At 38.9% G+C, this 25,441-nt stretch overlaps 1 protein-coding gene across 3 annotated transcripts in view; it reads right to left on the bottom strand.

The window, feature by feature from the left end:
* The window catches only part of NUAK1 (NUAK family kinase 1), a 64,301-nt gene extending 43,550 nt beyond the window's left edge, over positions 1-20,751 (bottom strand). The window contains exons 1-2 of one of the 3 annotated variants that reach the window (XM_044441097.1): positions 10,004-15,200; positions 2,677-2,895 (exon numbers count right to left, since the gene is read on the bottom strand). In XM_044441097.1, the coding sequence (XP_044297032.1) occupies positions 2,677-2,727 (51 nt within the window). In that variant the 5' untranslated portion in view covers positions 2,728-2,895; positions 10,004-15,200. Of the gene's footprint in view, positions 1-2,676; positions 2,896-10,003; positions 15,201-20,304 lie in introns of those variants that run through there. The other 2 variants (XM_044441095.1, XM_044441096.1) reach the window with 2 other exon arrangements.
* Positions 20,752-25,441: the final 4,690 nt, after the last annotated feature.

Genomic DNA, 25,441 nt, shown 5'->3' with positions numbered 1-25,441 from the left:
ATGAACAATTATGGATTTAACTTGCATAATATGTGTATGTCCTATATATCTGCACATTGTGTGTCTAAACAAACAGGCATTGATAGGTTTGTGGTGTTTTAAAACACATACAACTCAGGAAGATTGTTGCACAATCAGCTATCTCCTTCAATACATAACTTCCCAATGTCTTATTAAAAAGATAGTTTTCTAAAATGAATGCTAATTTACAGCTACCACATCACTGCTTGTAAATACACACACAATCACAGAAAGGCTCAGTCTCAGTCACTAAAAGGTCTGTATGTATATGATAAATGTCAAATCAAATTTTTATTTGTAAAGCCTGATATACTTTGTGCTTCAGCCAAAAACTAGAGTGCTTTTAATGTATGTATTTCAGTTTTGCACTGCCAATTTCTCTGGCAGTTCTCTGTAACATTATCCTATCAACAATGGTAATGCAGCAATAGAAGAGGAATTACTGATTAAATAAGAGGAAGATTGCCGTCTTCCCTACTATATAGAGATCCAAAAGCCAACCTATGTAACTAAATCAAACAATCAAAATAAAGGAATTATGTTGCACTTACATAAGCCAAAGGATGGGAGGTACTTTTGCAACACCCTTCCTACCCTCTTCCCTCACCCTTGTGTGGTAACAAGATCTGTGTGCGTACTTCCCGAGCAATGGGGGCTGACAGAATTACATCCCCTCATTGTTTGGTACTTGCCAAACACTACTGTCCAAATGCAATCTGGCATTTTTTTCACAGCACATCTCCTAGCAAGTTTCCTGGATAAAACCATTATATTTTAGCATTTAGAAAAAAAATCAACTTCCTCATTCCAAGCAATATCCAAGCTTAAAGATTTTATTATATTAATCACTATATACTAAAAATACATAATACATAATAACATTCCAAGTATCTTGGCATGGTCAAGCTCTGTATAAATGGTTTCCACTAAGAAACAAATAGATTTTTTACAATTTTATTTTGTAATTTGTAGGTGGATAGCTTGTCAGTCTTGTGTCCTGAATTTTAGTACTTTTTTCCACATTACATTTTCTCTTCATGATTATTGCAGTATAGGAAAAGTACAGCATACCAACCAACTTTCAAGATTCTTTACTAAGCACACAATGCTAAAGCATCATCACTTGGAAGCAAATGTATTTAAATAAAGGCGATTTTTCTTCTAAGCAAATGTAACAGCACATCTTTGGTTGACAATTAGCACTTAATACAGTCCCTTAACTTTTAACTAGTGGTGAAATTCCATAATAGTCAGCGGTTCTTTGCTCTGTCCTGCTTTATGACATATGAGAATGGAAATCTAAGGCAGAGTCTCTCAGTGGACAAAGATACACTACATTCTCTGCCACAAATGTATGCTGTAAGGAAAGCCAACAGCTGAAATATAATTATCCCAAAGGAACAATGTTGGAAACTCTCTGGATTTCAAAAGGAGATTGGGGTAGAAGCCTGGATCATATCCTCACACCACTTGATCCAGACTATTTCAATTAATTGATATGACTATGCTGAAGTAAGCAGTTGAAGATCCTGCAGTTTCATCATTACAAATGAGGCTGCAGAACTGAAATGACATTTTAAAAATCCAAGAATTCAATGTAAACTTTCTATGTGTTTTGCCAGACTTATGATTTGTAAGAGAAGGAGGGCAATTAATTAGTCTGGAGCTGACATTATTATTAGAGCCTTCAGGTGAGGTCAAGCAGGAGCCATATTTATTGTGTTGTATATGAGGAGTTTTTTTCCATTTCTTTTTCCTATACTTTAGACATTTAGACATTTAAATATCTAAGTTTAAGCGATACAAGCCAGTACTAATGCTGTCAAATGATATTTCAATTAACAGTTTGAGAAATTGTTTTAAAATTAAAAACAAATTTATGTCAAATATTAGGATTACATTGACACTACCATGGAGGTATCTTCAGTATGACTGTTGGAATTCTTAAGAATTCTTCCGTTCTGCAGAGGTTCATCACAGATATTGCTTTGAATGGAAGTTTTGCAAAAGGAAAAAGGCCTCAGAGGGAATGCTGCCTCATAAAAAGTAGCCCCAGCCCTATATTTGCCAATACAGCAAGTATGTGGAAGTAGGGGGACCACTGAAGGGGAGGATCCCTAGTACAAAGAAGAAGTGCTTAAACTTTCTCTCATTTGCATACCCTACCCTGCAAATTTGCCTCCTACAGGATGCTAGAGTCGAGTCTAGCTTATAGACACACAAGGGTGTGTGGGGAGTATGTGCACTTACTTCAATCCTGCATGGTCTACTGAAAGTTGGGCTCACACAGGGCAACTTTCCTCTACAAATGCCTTCTCAGGCTCCATCTCAGTGTCTCCTTGTGCCATCTAGATCTGCTCAGATTCTATTCCAAGTAAAGGTATGTGCACTTACTTCAATTTTGCATCATCTACTGTTATTCTCTATGATCCTTTATTGTGTTCTAAATTTATGAAGCAAACATGTATATTCAGGATTCCTACTGCACTAATAAGAGTGCACTGGCTTGAGACCACTCTACCTCATGGAGCTGCTCTCCTGACCTTCTTCTACCCAGACACTATGATCAAGTTCTGAGGCTTGGTTGGTGACAACAAGGAGAAGGGCCTTTGATGATGATGATTCTTTAATGAAAAGAGGCAGTTGATGACTAACCATGTCCACTCTTGGAAGAATGTCAGGAGCTAGGCTGCTCCACAGCTCCATGTAGTGGCCAGAACCAGAGCAGCCACCACAGTACTTGCAGGATAGGTCCCATGCCCTGCTGGAGCACTCAGCCTCCTGATAAGTGCCAGTTGGGAATCAGTCAGGTTGCTTTGAGTGGTCATCTGTGAATTCACACGTATGGGCTCTGTTGTTGGGAAGATTCTTCAGCTAAGAAATTGAAAGAAATTATCATTTATTCCCTCTGTCTACTTTCTGTTCTTTAATCAGTTACTGATCCATAGGAGGACAGCCTGCCTCCACCCACAAACATTCCATGACTGCTAGGTGTGCTCAGATTCTTTTGATTATGGACTTTGTCAAAAGTTCTTTTGGAAGTACAAGTAAAAATTGTCTACTGGCTCATCCTTGTGCACATGATTATTGACACTCAGAGAAATTTAAATTTAAAAGGTTGGTAAGACAGAACTTACCTTAGCAAAGCCATGTTAATTCTTTTTCAGCTTGGCTTGTCCCTCCATGTGCTTAATGATTCTATATTTAATAATGTTTTCAACCAATTTACCAAGAACATATATTAAGCTAACCAGCCTGTAATTCCTCTGATCCCCTTTTAACAATGGGTGCTACATTGGCCATTCTCCAATGTATCCTGTATCTCCAAGTAATTTAAGTCTTATTAACAGTTTGTTACTGCAGATTCTTCTACAGTGATAGGCAATCTATTTCTGTGTTGTCACATTGTCCCAAGGGTTCAAAAAGGGTTACAGTGGGATGGAAAAACTATGGATGCTTCACTTCAAAGGTCAGTTCAGCTTGTTCCTTTACATGCTTTTACATGCTTTTTATTTTTTTGTGTCCTGAGCTACTCCTTTCCCTCCTTCCTTCAGATTCCAAAAACAATCCTTTGAAATGCAGTTCTTTTATTATAACGCCACAGCTGACAGAATAGTTTAACTCTAAATAGCTTTTACCAAAGCTCTGCTCATGTAAAAAAAGTTAATCTAAACTGGAAATTTCCCTGTGGTCCCTCCCTTTTAGTAAAGCTGTTGGCTCACAGGGGTTCTTGCTGTTGAAAAGCTAGATGGCAAGAGTGACAGAGCCTCTCCAGCTGAGCGGTGTGTCTCTCCAGATGCTTCCTTAGAGGTCAAGGACTGGGTCCCACATTCTGCTTCCTCTCCCTACCTGAAAACCCTCCTGTCTGTTCCAAAAGAGATTGACTCTCACACACAGTGAAAGAAATTTCAATAAGCAATCTTAAAGGAGCTTGAAAGGGTTAAGCCCCTGCTTGCTCCTGCCCCACCTCCTCCCATTCAGAATCTGAGCACAATTATTCCTACTGCACAACCTGCAATGAGTGGGATACTGGGCCACTCTCTACAGTTTGTTTCAGTTCATTCAAACATTTAAAAGTGTGCACTTCCTCTATTGACTGAACTGTGAAAATGCAGATTTGTAAAAGTGTGCATTTTTAAAAATTTACACTTTTTAAAAATACATTCAAATAAATAAAAAGGGTCCATTTTGAAAATATGAATTTTTGAAGGCAAACACAGGTTCGGGAATTTGTAAACATTTTCAGAGAATATGCATACTGAGAAATCCACATGAATAGAATTTCAGCCTCATCAGCTTTAAGGTCAGGACAAGCTGTTTAGCTGTAATGCGAGAATGCATGTATGTGTCAGAGTTTTGCAGTACTCTGTACTGCTCTGTAGTGTAGAGTACTGAGTGTCATGAGCCTGGCTCTCCCCTTCTTGTCCTTAGGCTCCACAGCACCAGACAGTCTCTTTACAAAGCAGGTATTTACTGGTAGATTGAAGCGACAAAACAAATCTAAAAGCCCTTTAGTGAATTTGGAAGCTTTAGCCTCTGCTCATGTCAAGAAAGTTGAATCCAAGCAAGATACTTCTCCCCAAAGTCTTTCCCTTTCAGTAACTCTGTAGGCTCAACACTCAGGTTGGCTCCTGCTGGTGAAGGGCCTGCCAGCAAGGCCTACACAAGCCCTCTAACTCAGCAGCTCATCTCTCCCGACACCTCATCATGGAGTCAGGGACCAGGCAAGGCAATGGTTCTCCCTCCTCCCTTTCTTGGATCCCTCTCATCCTTTTCCCTCCTTTTTTATTTTTTTAACAGAACATAAATACAAACAGTTGAGATACAATGATCCCTCCCATTCCTTCCAGAATGGGAACATTCCTGCTCAGCCTGGGAACTTGGAAGCAGTGACTTTGAGGGCACTTTAAAGTCCCTTAGAACTCCCACTTCCGCTCCTTCAAGGTCTCCTCCTCTGCTTCCTTGAGAATCCGTCATGAGGACCCTGGGATGCCCACCAACAGTAGGCATACACACTCATACACATTTATAGTACAGTTATACACAAAAATATTGTGGGGCATGCTTTGGTCCTGTGTGTTTTGCTCATGCTTTGCATCAGGTGACTTCCTTTATTTTCATCTTCACCCTATAGCAGCTTTATTCCCTTACTTGAGCAAAATGAAGCAAATATGTTGCAAACATTATTATACTGCAATGCATCATTTTCTGTCTGTTATACACTATAAAGCAGGTGAAACTGCCTTGCTTGAACAGTCTTTTGGTTCCTACAGTCACTATATAAAAGGGAGAAACCCACAGTGGCTAAGGTCAATTTTGCTCCCTCTCCCCTATAACAGCATTGGTGATGGTGGTATACCAGAAAGTTTGTTGACATTTCTAGAATGGATCTAAGTATGTAGTTTTGTGTTACAATGCTATTATAAGGCATCTCTGATATCTAGCAGAATAAGCAAACTCCATGGGGGGCAGGAAGGATAGAAGCTTTGGAAACATTTTGAGTAAATAAGAGAAAACCCCTTTTAAAATGAGGTCCCCCCCTCAACATACACACAAGTAGTTTTTAGAATAAAAAGAAAACCTTCCCAGCAAGTTACATCCTTCAAAGCAAATTAACATCTGGATAAAAATATTTCATTCTAAAAGGATGTGGAATAATTCAGAAAAATTCACAACTGGAATGGAAGTAAGAACGGATTCACAAATTTAAAAGTGAAGCTGTAACTCTGACTTTTATAGATGTTAATAACGGTTGAGTGCCAGATCCACTAAGGGACAAAAACTTCAACTATATTTAACTTTTAAACATAGAGTTGCCAAGTAGATGTTTATTTTTGACCTCTACTTTCACTACGGCCAAATCCAACATCAAAACTGGAATTTCACAAAGTGTAGGTTTTTTTCCATCCCAGTCAATAGTTTTGAAGAACGTAAAAACAATGGCTGCTGTTTCTTATACATAGGGTGCGGTCTGTTAACCTAACCTCACCAAGCATATGGCTATTCTTGATGGTATGACTAATGTATTAGTTACTGACTGCGTCAAATGCCATGGACTTCATCTGTAGAGGGAAACACTTCAGTCTGACATATGTATTATCCCAAGTCCAAAAATGTAAATACTAGCATGTCAGGGGAAAAAAGAAGGAAAGGATTCAAAGATCCCAGGATACCATAGTTCTTTTACATAATTCCAGCTTATTTTTCACAAAATGTTGAAATATAATATCCAAAGTAATCAGAAGAACTGATTTCTCATTCACCACATAGTATTTATTTATTTATTTATTTATTTTTATGACCATAATCTCCCAGTCTGAATGGAAGAACAACCCAGGTTTATTAAAAACATAGCAGCATGCTGGACTCTTCTTGCCTGCTGCTGTGCAAGCAGGAGTAAACAAGCTACAGATGCTTTGACCCTGCACTGCTTATAATGATATTCAAACCAAGAACTCTGCCTTGTTGGGGAAAAACCCAGGATTTAAACCAACTCTGTCTCATCTCTCCACCAACAGACTAGAGTTCCTGTTTCACAATTTATGCTAAACAAAACAAAAATCGATTACCCCTAGGTTGCTCAGCCAGTCCAGCCTACAGCAGTAATAATTAAGCAGGGTGTACCACTACACTTGCTTGTTTTACAACAACTCAGGGTAGAAAAAAACCCTCTGGGTTGTTATTCCATTCAAACCAGGGCAATGGTTTTGTTCAGGCACTGGTCTTGATCACACATGACAGTATATGGTTGAATTATGAGCTGTTGTTACATGCAAACCCAGAATTATATGGTTGCTTAAGTGGTGGTAGGCAAGAATAGCAAACAATAACAACAAAACAGCCACTCATTGCCAATATTAAAATGCCACGAAGACATTGGAATATAAGCAGGGGACAGGTGGGAAAAAAGAGAAATGACCCACATGGGAACTAAATAAGCAAACTATTTCTTTGACCATTTGCCAGACAAACCGTTGGTAGGACAACAAACCATGGGTTAACAACCCATAGATTATTGTTATGTGGGAACCAGATTGCTAGAACAACGCTGTCTTCTTGACAAAGCATGTAGTACACACTATCTGATTGCTTTTGCTTGGTTCCTCCTGCAAGTGGGAGCAGCTAAATTAATCAGGAACTTAGCAGGACAGAAAAATTCAGCATTACATGTGAACATGGGGTCTGATTTGTTGCTCTGTAATCAAGCCTGGATCCAGAAGCAAACGTCAAGCTTTGTCTTTACATGCTGACATGAGTGACAAGCATGGCATCCTGGTTCATACATCACCCTAAACTTTTTTGTACTGGAAAGATTCCTGTTTTTTAGCCCAGGTGTGTTGAACCATTTTCAGCCTGAAGGCTAGACTCCATTTCAGAAAGGCTCTCAAGGGATGCATTCCACTGGTCGGCAGACTCAGGACAAAAGGAACAGTAAAAATGCTAACAAAAAAGCAAGGTATTTCAATTTAAAGTTCTTACTTCTTGTAGCTAAGCCTTAGGAGAGGCATTTCAAACTTCTAGAGTAGAGGGGGGAAATGCACAGAAGCTGAGAAACCTGAAAACTATCATTGTTTGGGGGAAAGGGGCATGAAGAAACTCTGAAGGGCTGGATATGGCCACTAGACCTGAAATTCTGCACCCACGATTTGGCCACTACTCCTCACAAGAGGAGCAAAATGACAGCAATCGGAAGCTGTGCACTAGCATGATGGCTCACCAATGAGAAAAGAAAAAAAATGAAACTTTAGGAAGTAACTTTCTAGGATCAGGCCTACACATGTGGCAGAATAAGCTTTACAAGGCTTTTTTGGTGGTAGCATCCCAATTGAGGAATGTCTTCCCCTCCAGCACCAACCTTTGCTGCCGTTTAGGCACTAAACAAGAACAGTTTTCTCCATAGCTCTTTTAAAACATTTTAAATAGTGTAGATTTATTTTAACGCTCTGAAAGTTAACTGTGGTTTTCATCTGCTGCTTGTTTTGTCAGCATTGTACTGTTATTTTACATCCTGTTTTTATGTCTTGTAAGCTGCCTTGAAATCACTGATAAAAGATAGCATTTGAATGTTCCAAATAAACATCCATCTGAACTAGTATAGTCCTCTCTACCATGTCAGCATTCTACCACATGTGCAGACCAGGGCTGCAAAAGTGATCTCCAGGATTAGATTTTTGTTGTTTGTTCTGACAAATTATACAATGCAAAGACCACCATAAATATATAGTGAGGAATATAAAACAGGAGGATGTAGGGACAACCCACATGCACTTTTTTCAGCACATTCCAAGTCCAAGATCAACTGAACAAGGGGAGTCAATATTCTGATGCTTAAGATCTCTTTGCCAATTTTTTTCAGAGTTGGGCAGAACAACAGCAGCAACACAGGCTTCCCACTTCACCCTGCCAATTACCTTAACACACACTTGGATGTACCACCTTCCCTAGAGTGCAGAACAATTCCCTGCTCTGGCTACTCCAGCCAGAATTTCATTTCAGCAAATACCACAAATCATGTCATACTGTGGAGAACTATTTAAAAGTGGGATTGTGCAATGTGAACTGTTCACTGCATGGGAATGAGCCAGCATCTGCCTAAGCTAGTCTCCTTAGCATCTTTCTTTTGATTTAAATTATCCTGAAAGAGGCGATTATGTTGCTTCTTTGGAATTTAGAATTATTTCCCCCTCTAATCGGAGATTCAGCTTAAATGGCAAAACTAATTTTATGTTAAAATCAGCATCCTAGCAAGAGAATGGTTTAGACCTTTTTTCACATGATTTATCAGCTGTGTTTCTTAGAAACAGTAAGCCCCTAGATCAGCTAAAATGAAACCAAATATATTTTAATGGAGTTACAACACACAATATTATTTCCTTAGACCAATAGAACATATATTTTCATGCATTATCTTTAACATTCTTTTTTACAAGCATACAGGAGTAGGGCAATAAATAATTCCAATATCTTCCAATACAGTAAATTAACTTATAAAAACTCTATAAATCATTTCATCGTGTCTGATAATCAATTGTAGCACTCTTTTTTGTTGTTTCCCTTAACTACTGACTTTTTTCTATGCCAGTTTAAAAGCATGCTAGCATTCGAATTAGCTTATATAACAGGATATAAAATGTCATAGAAGTTTTGTTGGAATGATAATGAGAAGAATTTGTGTGCACAATGAAACAAAGATGCTGACTCCAGTGCCAAACATTCATTTGATGGCAATACTTCAAATAAATGATTCCTTATAACAACTAGACTGTCATATCTTACAACCACATCCCAAGCAACCACCCAGCTGGGCTCAATAAAGCTATTTTCCAATGTGCTGTATACAGAGACAAACACCCATGCTTCCCAGATGTTCTCTGTGTAAAACATTTGGTTTCAGATGCATAGCAAATCTTTCCAAAAGGCCATTACAATTGTTTAATGGACTCATACAGTTCAGCTAAAATATCCTGGAGCAGACATCTGACTGCATTTCTACTCTATGAGCCCCATCTGCAAAAAGCACAAAGAACAAATGAGAATGCTTTACATGATTTATGCTGCCTTTATGATCAGCCAGTTCATAAAGCACAAGCTTTGCTCAACAGACAATAACACAGACTGCTTTCAAGTATGTTATTAAGCCATTCTCTGTTTTAAGAAATACTTTCCATTGAAGCAATAGACCCAATTCTGAAGCAACGGGATCAGTACAACTAGAAGCAGAATTTGACTCAAAAGGCACCACTAGGAATGTAATTTCCTGTTTCTCTCTCCTGAGGATGTCAAAGACAGATAAATCCATAATGTCTATGGTGGCACAGTCCTCTTTCCATTGCAGGAAAACTGAAGGAAGAAAAGTAAAACTACATAATGAGTTAGTACTTTTAATCTCATTCATCCTAACAATAACTCTTTGAATCACTAGTCTTGTTGTACAGCTGGAGAAATAACATTTAGAAACAGTTACATCGTTCAGTGAACTTACATATATGTTATCTAAACTTCAGTCCTTGGTCTATGCACTTGACACTAGTTCCACATTCATCTTAATTCTATATGTAGTGATATCTGCAGTTGAAAAACTTGTAAAAACACAAATACTTAATTATTATATTGGAAAACATGGAGCTACATATTGTTTGCTGAAATGCAGTGATACATAAAATTTTCTCAGATTATATGAAAACCCTAAAATACTCAACACTTTTTTACTTACCAAAGAGAGAGAGAATGATAAAAAGTAGCTGGAATTTTAGTAAAAGAAATCTAAATAGATGGCTGCTCATTTTACTTATCAAGGGGAAAACATCACCCTCTCTTAAAACTGTCCTTTTACCCATCTAAAATACTCACATTTCAGGACAATAAGCTTTCTTCAAAATGGCTAGTTTATACATAGTTCATTTCTAGTCTTATAAATGAACACAGCAAAACAAAACCTTTAAGCTTGGCATCCTGATTTCTACTCTAAACAACTCCATCTGACTGTGAACTGTATGAGAGTTCACATACTGAGATGAAGTTCCCACATATGTGTGCTGCACCATCCTTTGAAGTGAATGGAGCAGCTATTACAGGCAGGGCAACGCCATACACACATAAAAGGCCAGAGTCACAGAGAAGCTCTGAAAGTCTTTGCGGGTCACAAACTAGAGGGGTCAAGTGGACTGTAGACAGAGAACCTACAAGAACAAATAAGAGATAGTCAGCAAAGGAATGCAGTCCAGTCAGGTTAACCAACACCAAAGGGATCAAGTCAGAAGGTATCTAGTTGCAGTCCTATCTAAAAGACCCAGAAACAGGACCTAGAAAACAAGGAACAATGAAGAGTTAAAGAAAGGCTGAAGAAGCCCTGCATTCAGAATTGGCTTGGCCACTTGTGAACTACCAAAAAAGAGGATATGTATTACCCAAAAGAAAAAGGACAAAAGGGAAAAAAACCTTGAAAACTGATTTGTGTAAACTGTGCATATACTGATTTATATGTATAGATGGAAATTTAGAAACTATAATTTAAATAGAAATGCAGCGCCTCTCACGATGATGTGGATAACTGCAAACGTGTGATTTGTGTTGCTCACTCTGATGGCAACTTCAAGACCCAGTTCTTTCCTCTGATGGTTATCTTTATGCTATACTTGGACATGATAGCTCTTCAAAAAGAGGAGGCCTTCAAAACAGAAGACTGACCTCTGTAAAAGAGGATGCAGTCACACTAGTCATAATATCCAACAATGAGCACAAACCCAGGTGAATTCAGGCCTGATGTAGAAGCTACTAACTACTCAAACCTTTATGGGAAAACAAAAGGCTGCTTGCAAAGACATGCAACACAATGTAGTTCAGTCCCTTGAACAGAGGACACAAACATGCATAGATGATTCAGGCATAGAAAACTGCTGAACTGATAGGGTTTTACTTATCTATGACTATATAGCTATATCTCTCATTCAGATACACAAGTAAACTGTGAATGTGTAAGCAATTCCTGAAAGCAGAAAATTACAGGGCTGCCTTGAAGCACAGTGTGTGACACAGAGGATCTTGTTTCTCCTTCCAATATTACTGTGCTGTAACATTTGGTTCATTAATATTTTATTTTCCTGTCAGTAAAAGTGACTGGTAGACATAGTAATATTGTACTTATATCTTTAAGCTATACTTATATGGCTGGCTTGGTTGTTGTTGGTAGGGTACCATCACTTTATAAAGTTTCATTCACAAAAAATAAGTATTTGTTTCCTAACAGTTTACAATCTAAATCATGGGTAAGAAAAAAGGCTATTATTACACTGTAGTCCTGAACTAAAGCATTCTTAGAAAGAACATCTGGAGGGGAGGGGAGTCAAAAATAAGGCTGTTTAAGAAAAATGCATGCTCAAATATAAGCACAGTTCTAAACTTACTTGCCTTGCTCATTCTATAGAGAGTGAATTTTATGAGAATTTTATGAGAGTGAATCAAAAATTATTCTGAAGTAAAGCAAGGTAAAGAACACTTGCTCAGTCCTGATAGCCATACTAACAATGTATCATGAGCCCCAGCTGGGTTGATTAACATGTTTTATCGACATATAATTTTTATCTGCAAAGTTCCTGTATATGATGAATATCTATATTCATTCTGTAACAATTATATATGGAAATTTCTATCCTGTATACGAACAGGTATATATGATGACTATATATAGCTGAATTGATTATTACATATGTGCACTAATACCATGAAAAGAAAAAGAAGTTTATGTATAACTTGTTCACTTGTTTTGAATTCTTTAGCATTTCTAAACTACTCTCAATAAACATGTGGATTAAACTTTATTTTTAATTTATCTTACATTCTGACAAAAGCCTGTGAAATAAACATAAATAACCCAGGAAAGGACATGAGCAGCCTGCAAAGTCTGCTCCCTATCCCTGCTCAGATGACTTTTGCCAGCCCTCAAAGAAAAGTAAAACTAAAAGTTTAACTTGCTAGCCTTTTGCTATTATAAAACAGAAAACAGTTTTACCCTATTGTTGGTCCAAATGTTTTCCTTACATGTCTTAAATATTTTTACTCTTGGGTAGTACAACACATAGATTCTTATGTTTTTCAATGAATGAATGAATGAATGAATGAATCTCTCAATAGACAGAAACATAAGCTAAAGACAACTCTCAAGTGTCCATGTCAAATCACACATAAATATCATCACATCCAATTTGGTTAAAATTCCTGGAAGGTGTTTGCATCTATACCATACACTAAGATACAAGGCATTAAAACAAGGCCGGACTACTGATATTTAAAATCAAAATTGAAATAGTCCTACAAATTTGTTCTATGCACAGTTGAGAAGATGTAGATGTTAAAATTCTAAATGCAGAAAATAAGAGCTGGACTTCAGCCTTTGTTTTGAGACATAGTAGCAAAGTTGGCACTACTAATATTTCTTCTTCAAATAAAACCCCCAATTTCCTAACTAGGAATCACATTTGAGGAAGTATATGAATACCAAGTACAAAGCTTGAGAAAAGATCTTTGCTTTTGCAACAGATAAAAATAGTTGAAAAGCTCATCCATCTTCACAGTATAACTTTTTAAAGAGAAATTATGATCATCTATAAAATGATTGTGAGGACATGTATCTACACATATTCTGCACACTCATCTTACCTTCAGATAGACAACTTTCTAACCTGACCTCTTGACATTTGTATCACAACTTTTTCCCACAACTGCCATTTTATTTCAAATTTAAAAGAAAACTGATCATAAATGTATTGTATTCTGGAGATGTTCAAGACCTAAATTTATACTAGATTAAGGATGTGTACTCAGACTAAGGATGGGTGAAAATTTTAAATCTAATATTTTAAACCTAGTCCCAGACATTAAAACTAGTAGGGAATGCTTGTCTTCCAGACACTTATCATAAATATTAAATAACATTAACAAAATTTATGGAGAATTGGTTCATTTGTACACATATTCATTCTTTTATATACTTTATCGCAATTTGAACTTCATATAGTTTTATATTTAACAAACTTCATGGATGCATTTTCCCCGATTTTAAACAGTAACTAAAGATTACTGAAGGGTTTCTGTATGTATTAAACATCTGGAATTTTTGGTTCGAATCCAAGATATTTGATCAGCATGGGCAATCACTATACTCTCATGGAATATCTCACCCAGCCCCCTAGTGTTCAGTGTCTGGGATCTCCTAATTTATACACTGTACAGTGTTGTCTGTGCAGACATGGTGATAAATATGTGCTGTTTAAAAGCAGATACTTCACAAACTATAACTTACAGATGCTCAAGACTTTCATGTGGCCAAGACAAATGAGAATCCTATGCTTGACTGCACAGGCTGAATTCAGGAAACAACAGCAGGAGAACCTAAATGAAAACCTGGATGCACTTGTGGCTTTAATGAACTGGTCATCAAATATTGCATAGTTGCACTTATCTCACTTTGTAGTTTTTTCCACAAAAATATTAAGCAACAGAACAGAGTTGCTTTAATCATCATGTCAAATGGACACATAAAATATCAACATCTGTTTAAAAGGATGGTTAGAAGATTTCAAAGAATCTGTGACTAGAATGTAAGGAAGAATAAACAATCTTTAGCAGGAACTGCTTGTTCCACACAGCTCTATCCAACATGCATGATACCAAAACATAATTTTAAGTATTCTTTCAGATATAATTTCCTCCATATGTCATACATAAAATCTTAATCTTGAAGTTAATGATATAAAAACCCACACACAGCATAACACAAAGTACATTTGTGTTACATATCCTTTCTATTACGGTTTTTCTTAAATGATGTTTTGAAACTGTTAGTAATAACACATAAGAATGCAATAATGGTTTTGGTTGAGAGCAACTCGGCAAACGATGAACTGGATTCCACAATGAATCTTACTTTGGGCAGCCAAATTTTGGCCAAAGGTTCTAACCCTAGGAGCCACAACCCAAATTCCAAAAGTCATGCAATAAACCCCATATTGCTCTTGCTACTTATAACCCCACCAGACTCATTCTTTGCATATAGGCAATCAAACAAAAAAATCAACCCAAGGATCTATCCTCTCAAACCCATTGTTCTTCAGTCATATCCAGACCCGCCCACTCTGATTTGTAACTGAGCCTTCCAAACCCTTCTGTCTCAGTTAACCTTGAGAGCTGCAACTCTCCACTCCATTTGCCATTCAATGCAAAATAAAACACAAGTCTTACTAGCTTGTAATTACTCTGATCTTCCCCAACCCAGCCTCCCTAAGCTTACAGTCAATCCTCCCCACACCTGCAAAATCCAGCCTTCCTTGCCTCTGCTCATTCTTTCATTCATTCATTCACTCACACAAAAAATCAAACTTTCTAAACTACTGAAAATGACCTTTTGCCCCATTGCAGGATCCATCCTCCTCTATTATTTCAGTCATAGTCACCAAATCTTCTGAGGAAGTAAAAACTACACTTCAATCATTTGGTTACTCTTGAGGTTTTCTTCAAATGTGGAGTTACCAATAAAATGTGCATCTATTTGTTCAGTTTGAAAAATCCAATTAAGAAAATACGTTGTACATTAGAAAATGTAAACAGTATCTGATAACACAAAAGAGTGAGTAGCCCAGGTTCAGGAGTTCCCAACAAAGATGGTGTTCACAAGGTTCTTCACTACCTGCTTCCTTAAAAATGGAATAAAAAGTAAAATGAATGAAACTACCAGGTTCCCATTCCTGTTCCTTACTCTGCCACTGTTTAGCAGGCAGGAAGAAAACGAAGGCAATGGATTGGGAAAAGAGAAACAGCAAGGTTGGAGGCTAGGAGGGAGAAAAAAACAGCAAAGAATTGAGCAGTGGAGAAATATGAGGTTAGAAGCTGGGAGTGGAGAGAAACTACAAGATAAAGGGATGAGAGGGTGAGAAAAGGTAAGGCAAGTACTTGAGAGATAAATAAGGATGGGAAAGAGAGAGAAATAACAAGGAGAAATACCAAGGCTGAGACTGGAGAGAAAGAGAGCTAGGAGGAAATGTCTCTGCATATGGAAGAAGGTTGGACAGGCCGGAAAGTTACTCTTAAAAGAAACATTTTGTGGTGGTACATCAAACATGTCTATAAGTCCCAAAAGGCTGGGAACTCCGGCTCTGATGGGTTTCAGGCATGCAAAGGACAAATATGTTCTATACATGTCTACTCTGAAGTAGATGCTGGGAAATGGAATTTCCCAACTTAATATTGAAGAACACCTCCTACCCTGAGTGCTACTTGTCTTTCCCCTGGACCCCTACTGATTAGCTAGGCACTAGGAAAAAGTGAGTGGGGGCTGCACGGCCCACAGCCAAGGGCTACATGCAATCTGATGTACAAATTCTTTAAGTAGTTATTAAATAAATGGGGAAAATGTTTTCAGAGATAATACTAGTAATATTATCATGTACAAGATAATAAGGTAAACCTGTTATTGATATGGTTAAAGGCAAAACAGTCTATAAATTACTATTTGAACCTTCCATCCACCTCATAAGTGGTTTCACCAGTAATACCAGTAAATATGTTAGGTGAAATTGTGGGAAATATAGGAAATATTGGTAGAAAATAATAGTTGCACATATTCTAGTTGGTAAGAATTGAAAGAAATGAAGTTTTGCAAAAACGTTGGGCTGGTTAACAAATGAAAAGAGATTCTTTGGAACCTTGGAAGAAATGTACTGATTATTTGAACAAGCAAATTACAGAACAAGGACATGCCTGGTGGTACTCCAGCCTCCTTACCTCCCTACCTGAAGCAATGCAGCTAGATTGCCAAAATCAGGTATAAAACTGATGCACAGGTCAGAAGAAGCATGGAGGCAAAAAAAATACCTCCAGGCTTCTCCCATCATGCATAGGATGCCCATAACCCTCCAGGGTTGGAGGTTTGTGAGTAGCCTCATAGGATTACAGCTTTAATTATCAATCTCAAAATGCAGATTTGGGAAGCAATATGATTGATATGTGGATTTAGAAGTAGTAGTTAATTTTGGAATGTTTGGCAAGTTCAGTTTTGCTTTTTAATTTTGTATTATTTATATGTGAGTGTGAGCATCCATGTACAAGCATGTAGTTTTTCCTCTTCCTTAATTTAACTGTATATGATAAAAAGTATCCACATGCGTTTTAGAATATAGTTATGAAGATATATGTAAAGGTTGGAATGATTTTTTCTCCACTTGTTCTTTTTCTTATGTAAATTTAGCACAACTTCCTCAGAGAAGTGGTTGATCAGGAGTCCATGAATTATATCCAGTAGAGTAACCAGAAAAATTGTAGTAAAAATTTATTTGTACACATGCTAAGTGTCTTTCTCTTTTCACCTATAAAGTGGCAGCCAGCCCATAATAGCACAGACAGCATTGTTTGCCATAAGCCCAATTCCCCTGAAGGACTCTTTATTTCCCCCACTTCCCTGGTAAGCCTTGGCACAAAATAGCAACTGCCTGAAACCAGGATTAAAAAGACCAGAAGACACAGTTTTTCCCTCTCTCCCAAAGAAACCCATTCAAGGTTTTTCTATCTTCTTTGCAGCAATTCCCCTTCAAAACCCAGTCTCCTCCCACACTGCCCTTATATTTATCAGCTTATTCAAAAACTTATAACTCAGTGATAGAACACATGCATATTATTTACTAGGACTAATCTCTGTGCAGGCAATACAAGAGATGGGAGAAAGATCAAGCCAGGCAGTCAGCCCTGATACTGGTAGTCCATAGAAAACATTGATTCTTCCCTACATATAATTCCTTGTAGCTTACAGCTACCAAATAAGTGCTGGAGCATGCATGCTAATATGCAGCATTCTTTTTTGTTATCCTTGTACTACAGATGTTTGCACTTCCAAAGGGTTTGGAAAGTGGCTTTCCCAATACAGGGTGATTATGCAATTTAAGGTGCAACTAATGTGTTGCCAATAAACTGCATATCTATAATCCAACTAACAGTATCACAGCCATATAAACTAAGGCTGAAAATATATTTCAAATTCTTAGGTACCAATATCTAATGTTAAGGAGCTTGTACAATAAAGTACCTGGGATTTTCCCAGGCCAGATGTGAAGAGAAAAGGGAGATGTGAAAAGTTGTAAATGTACATAAATTCTAAACTCAACATATTCTTTTCTTGTAAGACAATACAAATTTGCTGCTGCCTTCAATTAAAGAAGGCCTATGTGATTAAAACATAATGGAACACATAGTACTTCCATTTGTATGGGGTGTATATGGTTCCTCCGAAAATCCTTCAAATTTATACCAATTTGAGATCAAAATTAACCTAGTGACCTTAACTGGTGCCCTAAAATAAAAAAGTCAGCTCCTTATGTTTAATGACAGAGTCTAATCAGTCAAGAGTGCTCCATACCTTAATTGAAATTAGTTAATATAAATGTTTTATAAATATACTTAGGGCAGGCACCATAAAGCAGGCTATTAGAAAGGCTTCCAGATTTGCAAGCTGTTGCCACATAGCTCCATATATTTATATGGTCTTGCATAAAAAGGTTAGTAATATGACAGCAAGCAAATGACATTAGTGGGGGTATGACTTTGAATTTTTTTAATTCTGAGCTCCTCTTTCTTTGACAATTTCTTGTAAAGTCCTAATAGGAATATCAGTCACATTACTGAGAACCCCCTCTGCTGGCTACAGTAAAGAATCACTCTACAATCTGTTCAAACCTTTCTAGTGATGCCATAAATGCTGATGACTAAGGAGAACAGAAACAGAACAAAGAAAGGAAAGAAAAAGCTAACTGAACTCCCTCTACTTCTGCTGGCCCAGACCTTTTCCCAGTATTATTCTCTTATGTATTAAATGCCCTGTGTGAAAAAATAAGTTGCTTATTTTAAGGACTAGGAGAAAAAGGATACTGGTCAAGAATTCAGTATACATGTAGCTTTGAGACATTGCAATCCATTGCAGCAAACAATATAGAGACATCAGCATGCTTTTAGAGGTGAGATGAGATGAGTCAAGGGAAGTGCATTGGCATATTTAATGTAAATAAATATTATACAGCGCCAATGTAAAATTAAGTCAAGCATTTTCATTCTGCAAACAAAAAGACATTGTAAACACTATTTCTCCTTCATTTAATGATCCTTCATTCTGTTTTCCTTTAACCTCTTTAGCTGCAATTATTAAGTTACATCTGTATTTCAAAACAAATCCAATGAAGACCAGAATAAATTAAGGGAATACAACAATACAATCTGGAAATATAAGATTTTGTCCCATAATGTAACCTAGTAGTCTTGTTACTCCGAAATTTATACAATAGATACAGACAAGAGAGCTCATTACAAAAGCATGTATTCGAATGAACATGTGCATTCATCTCTGCTTTCTATGTAGCCATCTTCTTAATGATTCCATAAAATGAAAGAATACATACTATAACTTTAAAACTCGTTTGCACACAAAGGGCCTTTACTATTTCATAAAACACTAGGAGCATTTCTTTTACATTGACAAATAACATAGCTGGAAAGCTGCAGCTCTTAAATAGCCATAGGTTGGGGTTGCCAAGTACATAAGCCCACCACACTTTCCTGTGTTGTTTGCTTGCTTGCTTTCTCCAGTCTCTGGCTCAAAACTTGCTGAGTGAGCAGGCAGCAGGGGGGGAAAGTACATTTAAACAAAAACCTTAAGTCAGAGCAATGCTTTCCACTTATGCTATTGCAGATCAATTGATCTACTTCAAACAACAATGTATGCTTGGAGAACTTCAGAAAAATATGTGTATGTGTACATAACTGATTCAAATGAAGAATCCACTGATGCTGGCACATAGCCCTTCTAATAGATATTAATGGCAATGAAGAAAGCCATACCTCTAGTTTCTTATAAAAACACTTCATGCATGCACCTGAGTTTTCCTATGTTATTCAGGAAACTTATGATAAAAGAACTACACAGTCAGATTGGAGTTACAATGCAGGGCAAAATCCAGAATACTGTGTTTAAGTTGCTAGCTAGTAGTCACAGATAAGGCAAGTGAACTCTAAAACTCAGTGAAGTAGAGAAGCAGCATCAATATGTTTGTTTATGGGGGTCAGTAAAGTTCATGTCATAACAATCAGAAACAAATTTGTGGTGCTTTTTAAAAATCCTCTAACCTGAAAGCCATTTTCTGTTCAGCTTACTAGAAAATGAGATATTTTTCAGTGAACTTTGTATGTGTACTCTTTGAACAAACAAAACAGGCTCTGGTAGCTGTATGCACTTACTTATGACAACACAACAACTCTAACGTTCTGAGCTCAAATATTCTGGGGGGAATTCTGACTTCACAAATGCAACCCAAATGAATCTTGGAACTCCAAACCTGAGGTCAGGGCAGGAATACAAAGCATCCAAGAGGGCAAAGAGAAGACTTACAACCAGAGATACAGAAAGCAAAAGCAAAAGTTCAGGTACTTTTAGCCCTGGGGAGAGGAAAATTCAGGTTCAAGCTTTGAGGCCTTGGCATGCCATAAAACAGCCTTCCTCATTATGATGCCTTCCAGAGGTGTCAGTCTACATCTTCCACCATCCCCAGCCAACAACTCAGGTGACTGTGATTGCTGGGGATGATGGGAGCTATAGTCCAACACAAATTAGAAGGCACCCTGCCTGGTGAAAGCTGCCATGAAGTGAAGCACTTAGAGAAATGGTGCCACAATGATTAGAGACTGCAGAACTGCCAATCCTCTGTCTGGAGAATCTCCGACAACCCCAGGCCAGCCCTTCCACCAGTTCCTTACCACTCTTCCTGAAAACCTTTCGATGGCCCTCTTGACTTTGCCGTAGGTACCCTTGCCCAGTGTTTCTTGCAGCTCATAGCGATGCTTCAGGTTGTGCTTGTGGTGGTGCCTCTTTACACCTTGCTGCTGCTTCTTCACTTCTTGCTGGACTGCGGTCGGCGGGACGACAGTCTTCGCGATCGTGGCAGCCGCGTCCTCCGAGGCTGAAGCCTCCCCCGTGGGCTCCTCCATGGCAGCTACGGCGGCGCCGCCTTCCTTGCCTGCTGCTTCACTCGGAGCACCGACAGCCGCCGGGCAGCATTGCCGAGCTGCTTCTTCGCAGCAGCGCCTGCCATCCAGCTCGCTCCCATCCATCTCCTGCTCGCACGGCGTGTGCGCCCAGCAGACACTTCTGGCAGCGCGGGAGGAGCCTCGCGGGGACCCTCCCTTCAGGCGTGCACCACCCGGGCCAGGCCCAGCCCCATTTTTTGGGGCGGGAAAGGGAAGTGAAGGAAGAGAAGGGCGAGGCAACGGCGGTGCCCCTCGGCTTGCACCTCCCCTCACCCCCTGCGGTGGCTACGCAGATGCATTTGGCTATATCGGAGGCAGGAATTTGGAAGGGAAGGGAGAATAATCTCTGCGACACCCCGAGATGTGTGCATTTGGAAGGGAAGGGTATCCCTTGAAACAGGAGACGAAGAACCCCCCTTCCTTCCTTCCTTGCCTTGTTTTTCCTATACAAACGAGCGAGCCCAAACCCTCCTTCTTATGCAGCCTCCTCAAAAACGGGTTGGAGAAGTAAAACATTACAGACGTTTCGCAGCTGAGCCTGCCGGTCTTTCAACCCAGGTTTCCCTACCACCCGTTATGTGTCCTCCTCCTCGGGGCTATATTTGGCGGCGGGGGGGCGGTGTTGTCAGCGAGCTGCGAAGCGCGTTTTCTTCCCTCGCGTTCCCGCTGTCAGCGAGGCGGCGCTGACTTGGCCACGAGAGCAGCGCTGGAGAGCTCGCTCGCCCCATGCCTTCCTCAGCGCCGGCTCCCGCCTAGGCTGAGAAGGGGCCGGGCTTGTCTCCGTGGGGACGCCGCTCCTTGAGACTAACGGATCTGCGGCAGTCGGGAGCCGCCCCATCTTCCCGGTCGCCATCCAACCCGGCTGCCAGCTCCTTTTCGGGCCCTTGCCTCAGAAATTGGGCGGGCTCTGTTCGGGGCAAGGGCCGCCGCTTGGAGGCGGGGAAGGCGGTGCCAGATGCCAGATGGCCTTTATTCCGCTCAGACGCTGCTGCTCTATAGACGGCGGGCGATGGGCCTCATTTCCTTCAGAGCAGGCTGACCTCCCTTCACAATGAGAACAATCGAAGGGGCTCTGTGTAAATCCCACCCCTTGTGTGCCCGGTGGGCCTCCAAGCCTGTGCCGGACCTGTGATTTCACGGTGGATACCAAGATAGCAGGGGCGTGCTACCTACTAAAAATATCTGAGGCTTAGGCTCACAGGACGAAAAAAAATGCACAAATTCCATAATTCTAATTTACATCTGCTCTAAAGTTTCTGCCTATGTGGCTTTAATGGACCTTGCATCCCAAAGACACCACTCTGTAAAAAGGGATGTTTGGACAGGGGAGAGGAAGGCGTTTGATTTCAAGAAAAATTCTCAGGCAGAAGAGATTCCAGGTGGTGGGGCACCAGCAGGTGAAGCACATGCAGGCAAAAAGCTGGAGATCCCAGGAGATCAGATGCAACAGATCACCAGGGCTCCTGCCCTTTTTTTTTTTTTTTTTTTTAAGAAGTGCTCATGGACAGCAGAGGGGTGGCCTCCCAAAGAGGGGCTTCAGCTTCCAGGACCACCTTTGGTGAATATAGAGGCAAGCAGTCATTTCATAGGTGAAAGTAAAGTAAAACTCATAAAGACCTGTATTGATCATTTCTTCACTTTTTTTTACAGTGTTCTTTTTTTCCCTTCCATGTTGGACACATCCATCTATGAAGTACACTGGAATATTAAAAGTGAAAATGGACAACCTTTTGGAAAGTGTGTCACAAGCCAATTCCAAAATCATGATGTAGTGCATACAGTGATGCATGTAAAGCCCATCCAACACTAGAGAGGAAGTTTTTGTCAGTCTGGGCAATTTTCGCTGATTGCCCAAAATGCTTGGAACCAATGAATGCCACTCTGCAACTAATGCTGTCAAAGGGCTCCCATACAGTTTTGATTTTGAAGGTATAGCCTAATTGATAAATATCTGCCATTTTTCATCTCCCCAAGTAAAAACATTTCCTACAGAATTGACTTCTGCTTTGATTTAGTTTGCTCAGTGCGAGTCAGGGAAGGTCCTCAAAAGTTTTCTCTTTCTGACTTGGGGAAAAAAGTTCCATGTGGTTAGTGTAAAAGCAAATAGCTGAAGTCCAACACATAGTTAATTCCCAGAGCCAGTAATTGCAGGCAGCCTGTAAGAAACTGGGAGGAAGCACAAAAACTAATGTTCTGTCTGCTGCTACAAAATGGACAGAACTTTATCCTGAATTCTGCAAGATTTACAAAGATGAAGAAAAGAAAGCATTTTTAATTGGAAAAACAGAGCCAAAGAGCAAACTCTCCTTTTTCTCCATTCAGCCTGTGTAGTTTGCCAGTCAAGACCCAGATAGAACTACTCCTCTATTAGCATAGGGATTTAAGCACCAGTAAAGGGGGATTCTGAGTGTAGCTTTCCTAAATGACATTTAAATGACACATAATACTGGGAAGGCTAGAATCAACATTGTCTCAAATGTACAATTGATTGATAAGCCTCTTGTTCTTCTACTTAAACTTCCATATTAATTATGTCTGTTAGGAGTACAAATATATTTTAATGTAATTTGTAAATTTATTGCCCCCTTGCATCAGTGCAAGTATTCTGTCACCTGATTCTACTAGCTGTTTTTTAAACATACCATCTCAGAAGATGGAAGGCATAGGCAGAGGAGGTGTCATTAATGTTTTAAAACATGCTTTATTTTCCTTTCTAGATGCATTCTGATATATAGATCATTTTGCTAAGAATGTTGTTACGTGAATTCAAGTGAAATTTTTCTGAAGCAATCAACAATTACCTATCTCACTTAAGTAAATTTCTGTGTTTTATAGCTCTGAGAGGATATAATCTATCCTTGACATTAAATAATTTTCTATAAGTACTATTTGTAAAAATACAATGACTAGGAACACAATGGTGTGAGTGATTTTGGTGTTGGTCTCCTGTGAAATGTCCTTACACCTGAAATGTCCTTACACCTGAGTATCTGCTGCCTTTCCAAATATCTTTGAATTTCTTAACCAACTGATGAATGGGCCAAGGTATAGAAAATCTTTCACAATTTCAGTTTCTTCATTCTTGCCATTAGTGTGATTTTTCTGTAGTCATGATTTTTTGTTTCTTAACATAGAACTTCAGTCATGTTTTAGCTATTTTTTTTTCTTTCACTGTCATCAGGGGTCATTTCAATTCATTGCTCCTTTCTGCTAATAATATGGTATCATCTGCCTATCTTAAATTAGTGGTACATCTCCTGCCAATTTTCACTCTTTCCTTCTCTGAGCCTAATCCAGTTTCCCTTATGATATCTTCAGCAGACTGAACAGATAGGGAGATAAAATACACCCTTGTCTGAAACCTTTTCCTATATGAACCATTCTGTTTGTGATGTCCTAACAGTAGCTTCCTGTCTACAATACAAGTTTGTGCATCAGAAGAATTGATGAGCACACCCACTACACTTTGTGATACCAGAGTCATGGAACGGATTAAGTTTGTGAGCCGAGGTAGCACTGTATATAGATGCAACACAGTTTCATACTGCCATTCACAAGTATTCCCAGACTTTCCTCAACAAATTGGTTGCAAATACTGGGAGACACCCTGGAGGATGGTACCATGCAAAGCCCCTGCAAACTATCATGTGTGAGGAATCAAAAGAACAGAATAAATACCTTGTACAGAAAGGCTGTCTGTCAAAAACAACTATGTTTCATGCAAGTTCTGCCGGAATTTCTTAAGAAATGCATGTCAAGACATTAAAAATCCCTACAGTTTCTAGCATAATGCTAGGAGCTCTAGCATTCTACAATTCCTAGCATAAGGCTAAGAGTTGTAGAAGTTGGTAGTATAATGTTTAGAATTAGACTGGAATCTGGGAGATCAGAGTTGTAATCCCTACTCAGCCACAAAACCCACTGGATGCCTTTGGGCCAATCACTGACTCTCAACCTAACCCAGCTCACAGGGTTGTTGTGAGGATAAGATTCGGAGGAAGAGGAACGTTATGTAAGCCGCCCTGAATTCCTTAAAGGAAAAAAGGTGGGATATAATAAATATATACATGCATACATATGTTTTTCTGGTCTAAACATGCATAGGATTATGACCTAAGAAGTACTACTTATCTTATTTTCTTTGGTAGTTATTTCTTCTTATAGATGATGATGATGATGATGATGATAATACTCAAATACAGGACTGCATGGTATGGAGCAGGTAATTAAGGTTACAGTGACCATCTAGTATATCAGCAGCCTGTAATGAGAAAATGCACATGGCATTTTCTTCTTGATTTACTTTAACCGTATATATTTTTTCTCACCAACGAATCATTAGCTATAAGCTGGACTTACCAGGCTGTCTTATCTTACCAATATAAATGGTAAAAAGTAGAAATATGCAATACATTTATTCAGCACCCCATTTGCAGTCTATTCATCACTTGTTTAACACATTGCTTTCTTGTCATAGTCTGAAAATCTGCCCATGTCCTGTAGTATGCAGCACAGTAATTATTTTTTTTTAACCAGTGTTACTTCATACACTAAAGATATTCTTTGCACCATAGGCCTCACCACCAGAGTGGGTTTTGCTTGGTCCAGATCTCTGTGTTTGGCTTCCAGCATCAATAAGAGGCAACATGGTAGTCAAGTACTTAAGACAGATTGGTTCAAATGCCTATCTGAGATAATTCCTATCCTATATCCTATAATCAGGACACAAGACTATTGTACCTTCTACTATAAGTACTCCTGTCATAGGTCAAGTAGTAATTAGAAGTAACTGTGATCATCCCAAGAAAAAGCATTAAAACCTCTACCTGGGCTTCTGTTTATTCATCAAGTTAAAGCATCCTTGACA

This window comes from Varanus komodoensis, unplaced genomic scaffold (genome assembly GCF_004798865.1).
Source record: "Varanus komodoensis strain SLA01 unplaced genomic scaffold, ASM479886v1 scaffold39, whole genome shotgun sequence".
Lineage (NCBI taxonomy): Eukaryota > Metazoa > Chordata > Lepidosauria > Squamata > Varanidae > Varanus > Varanus komodoensis.
Note: the sequence above shows the minus strand (reverse complement) of the source record. Positions and strands in the feature narration are given on the sequence as shown.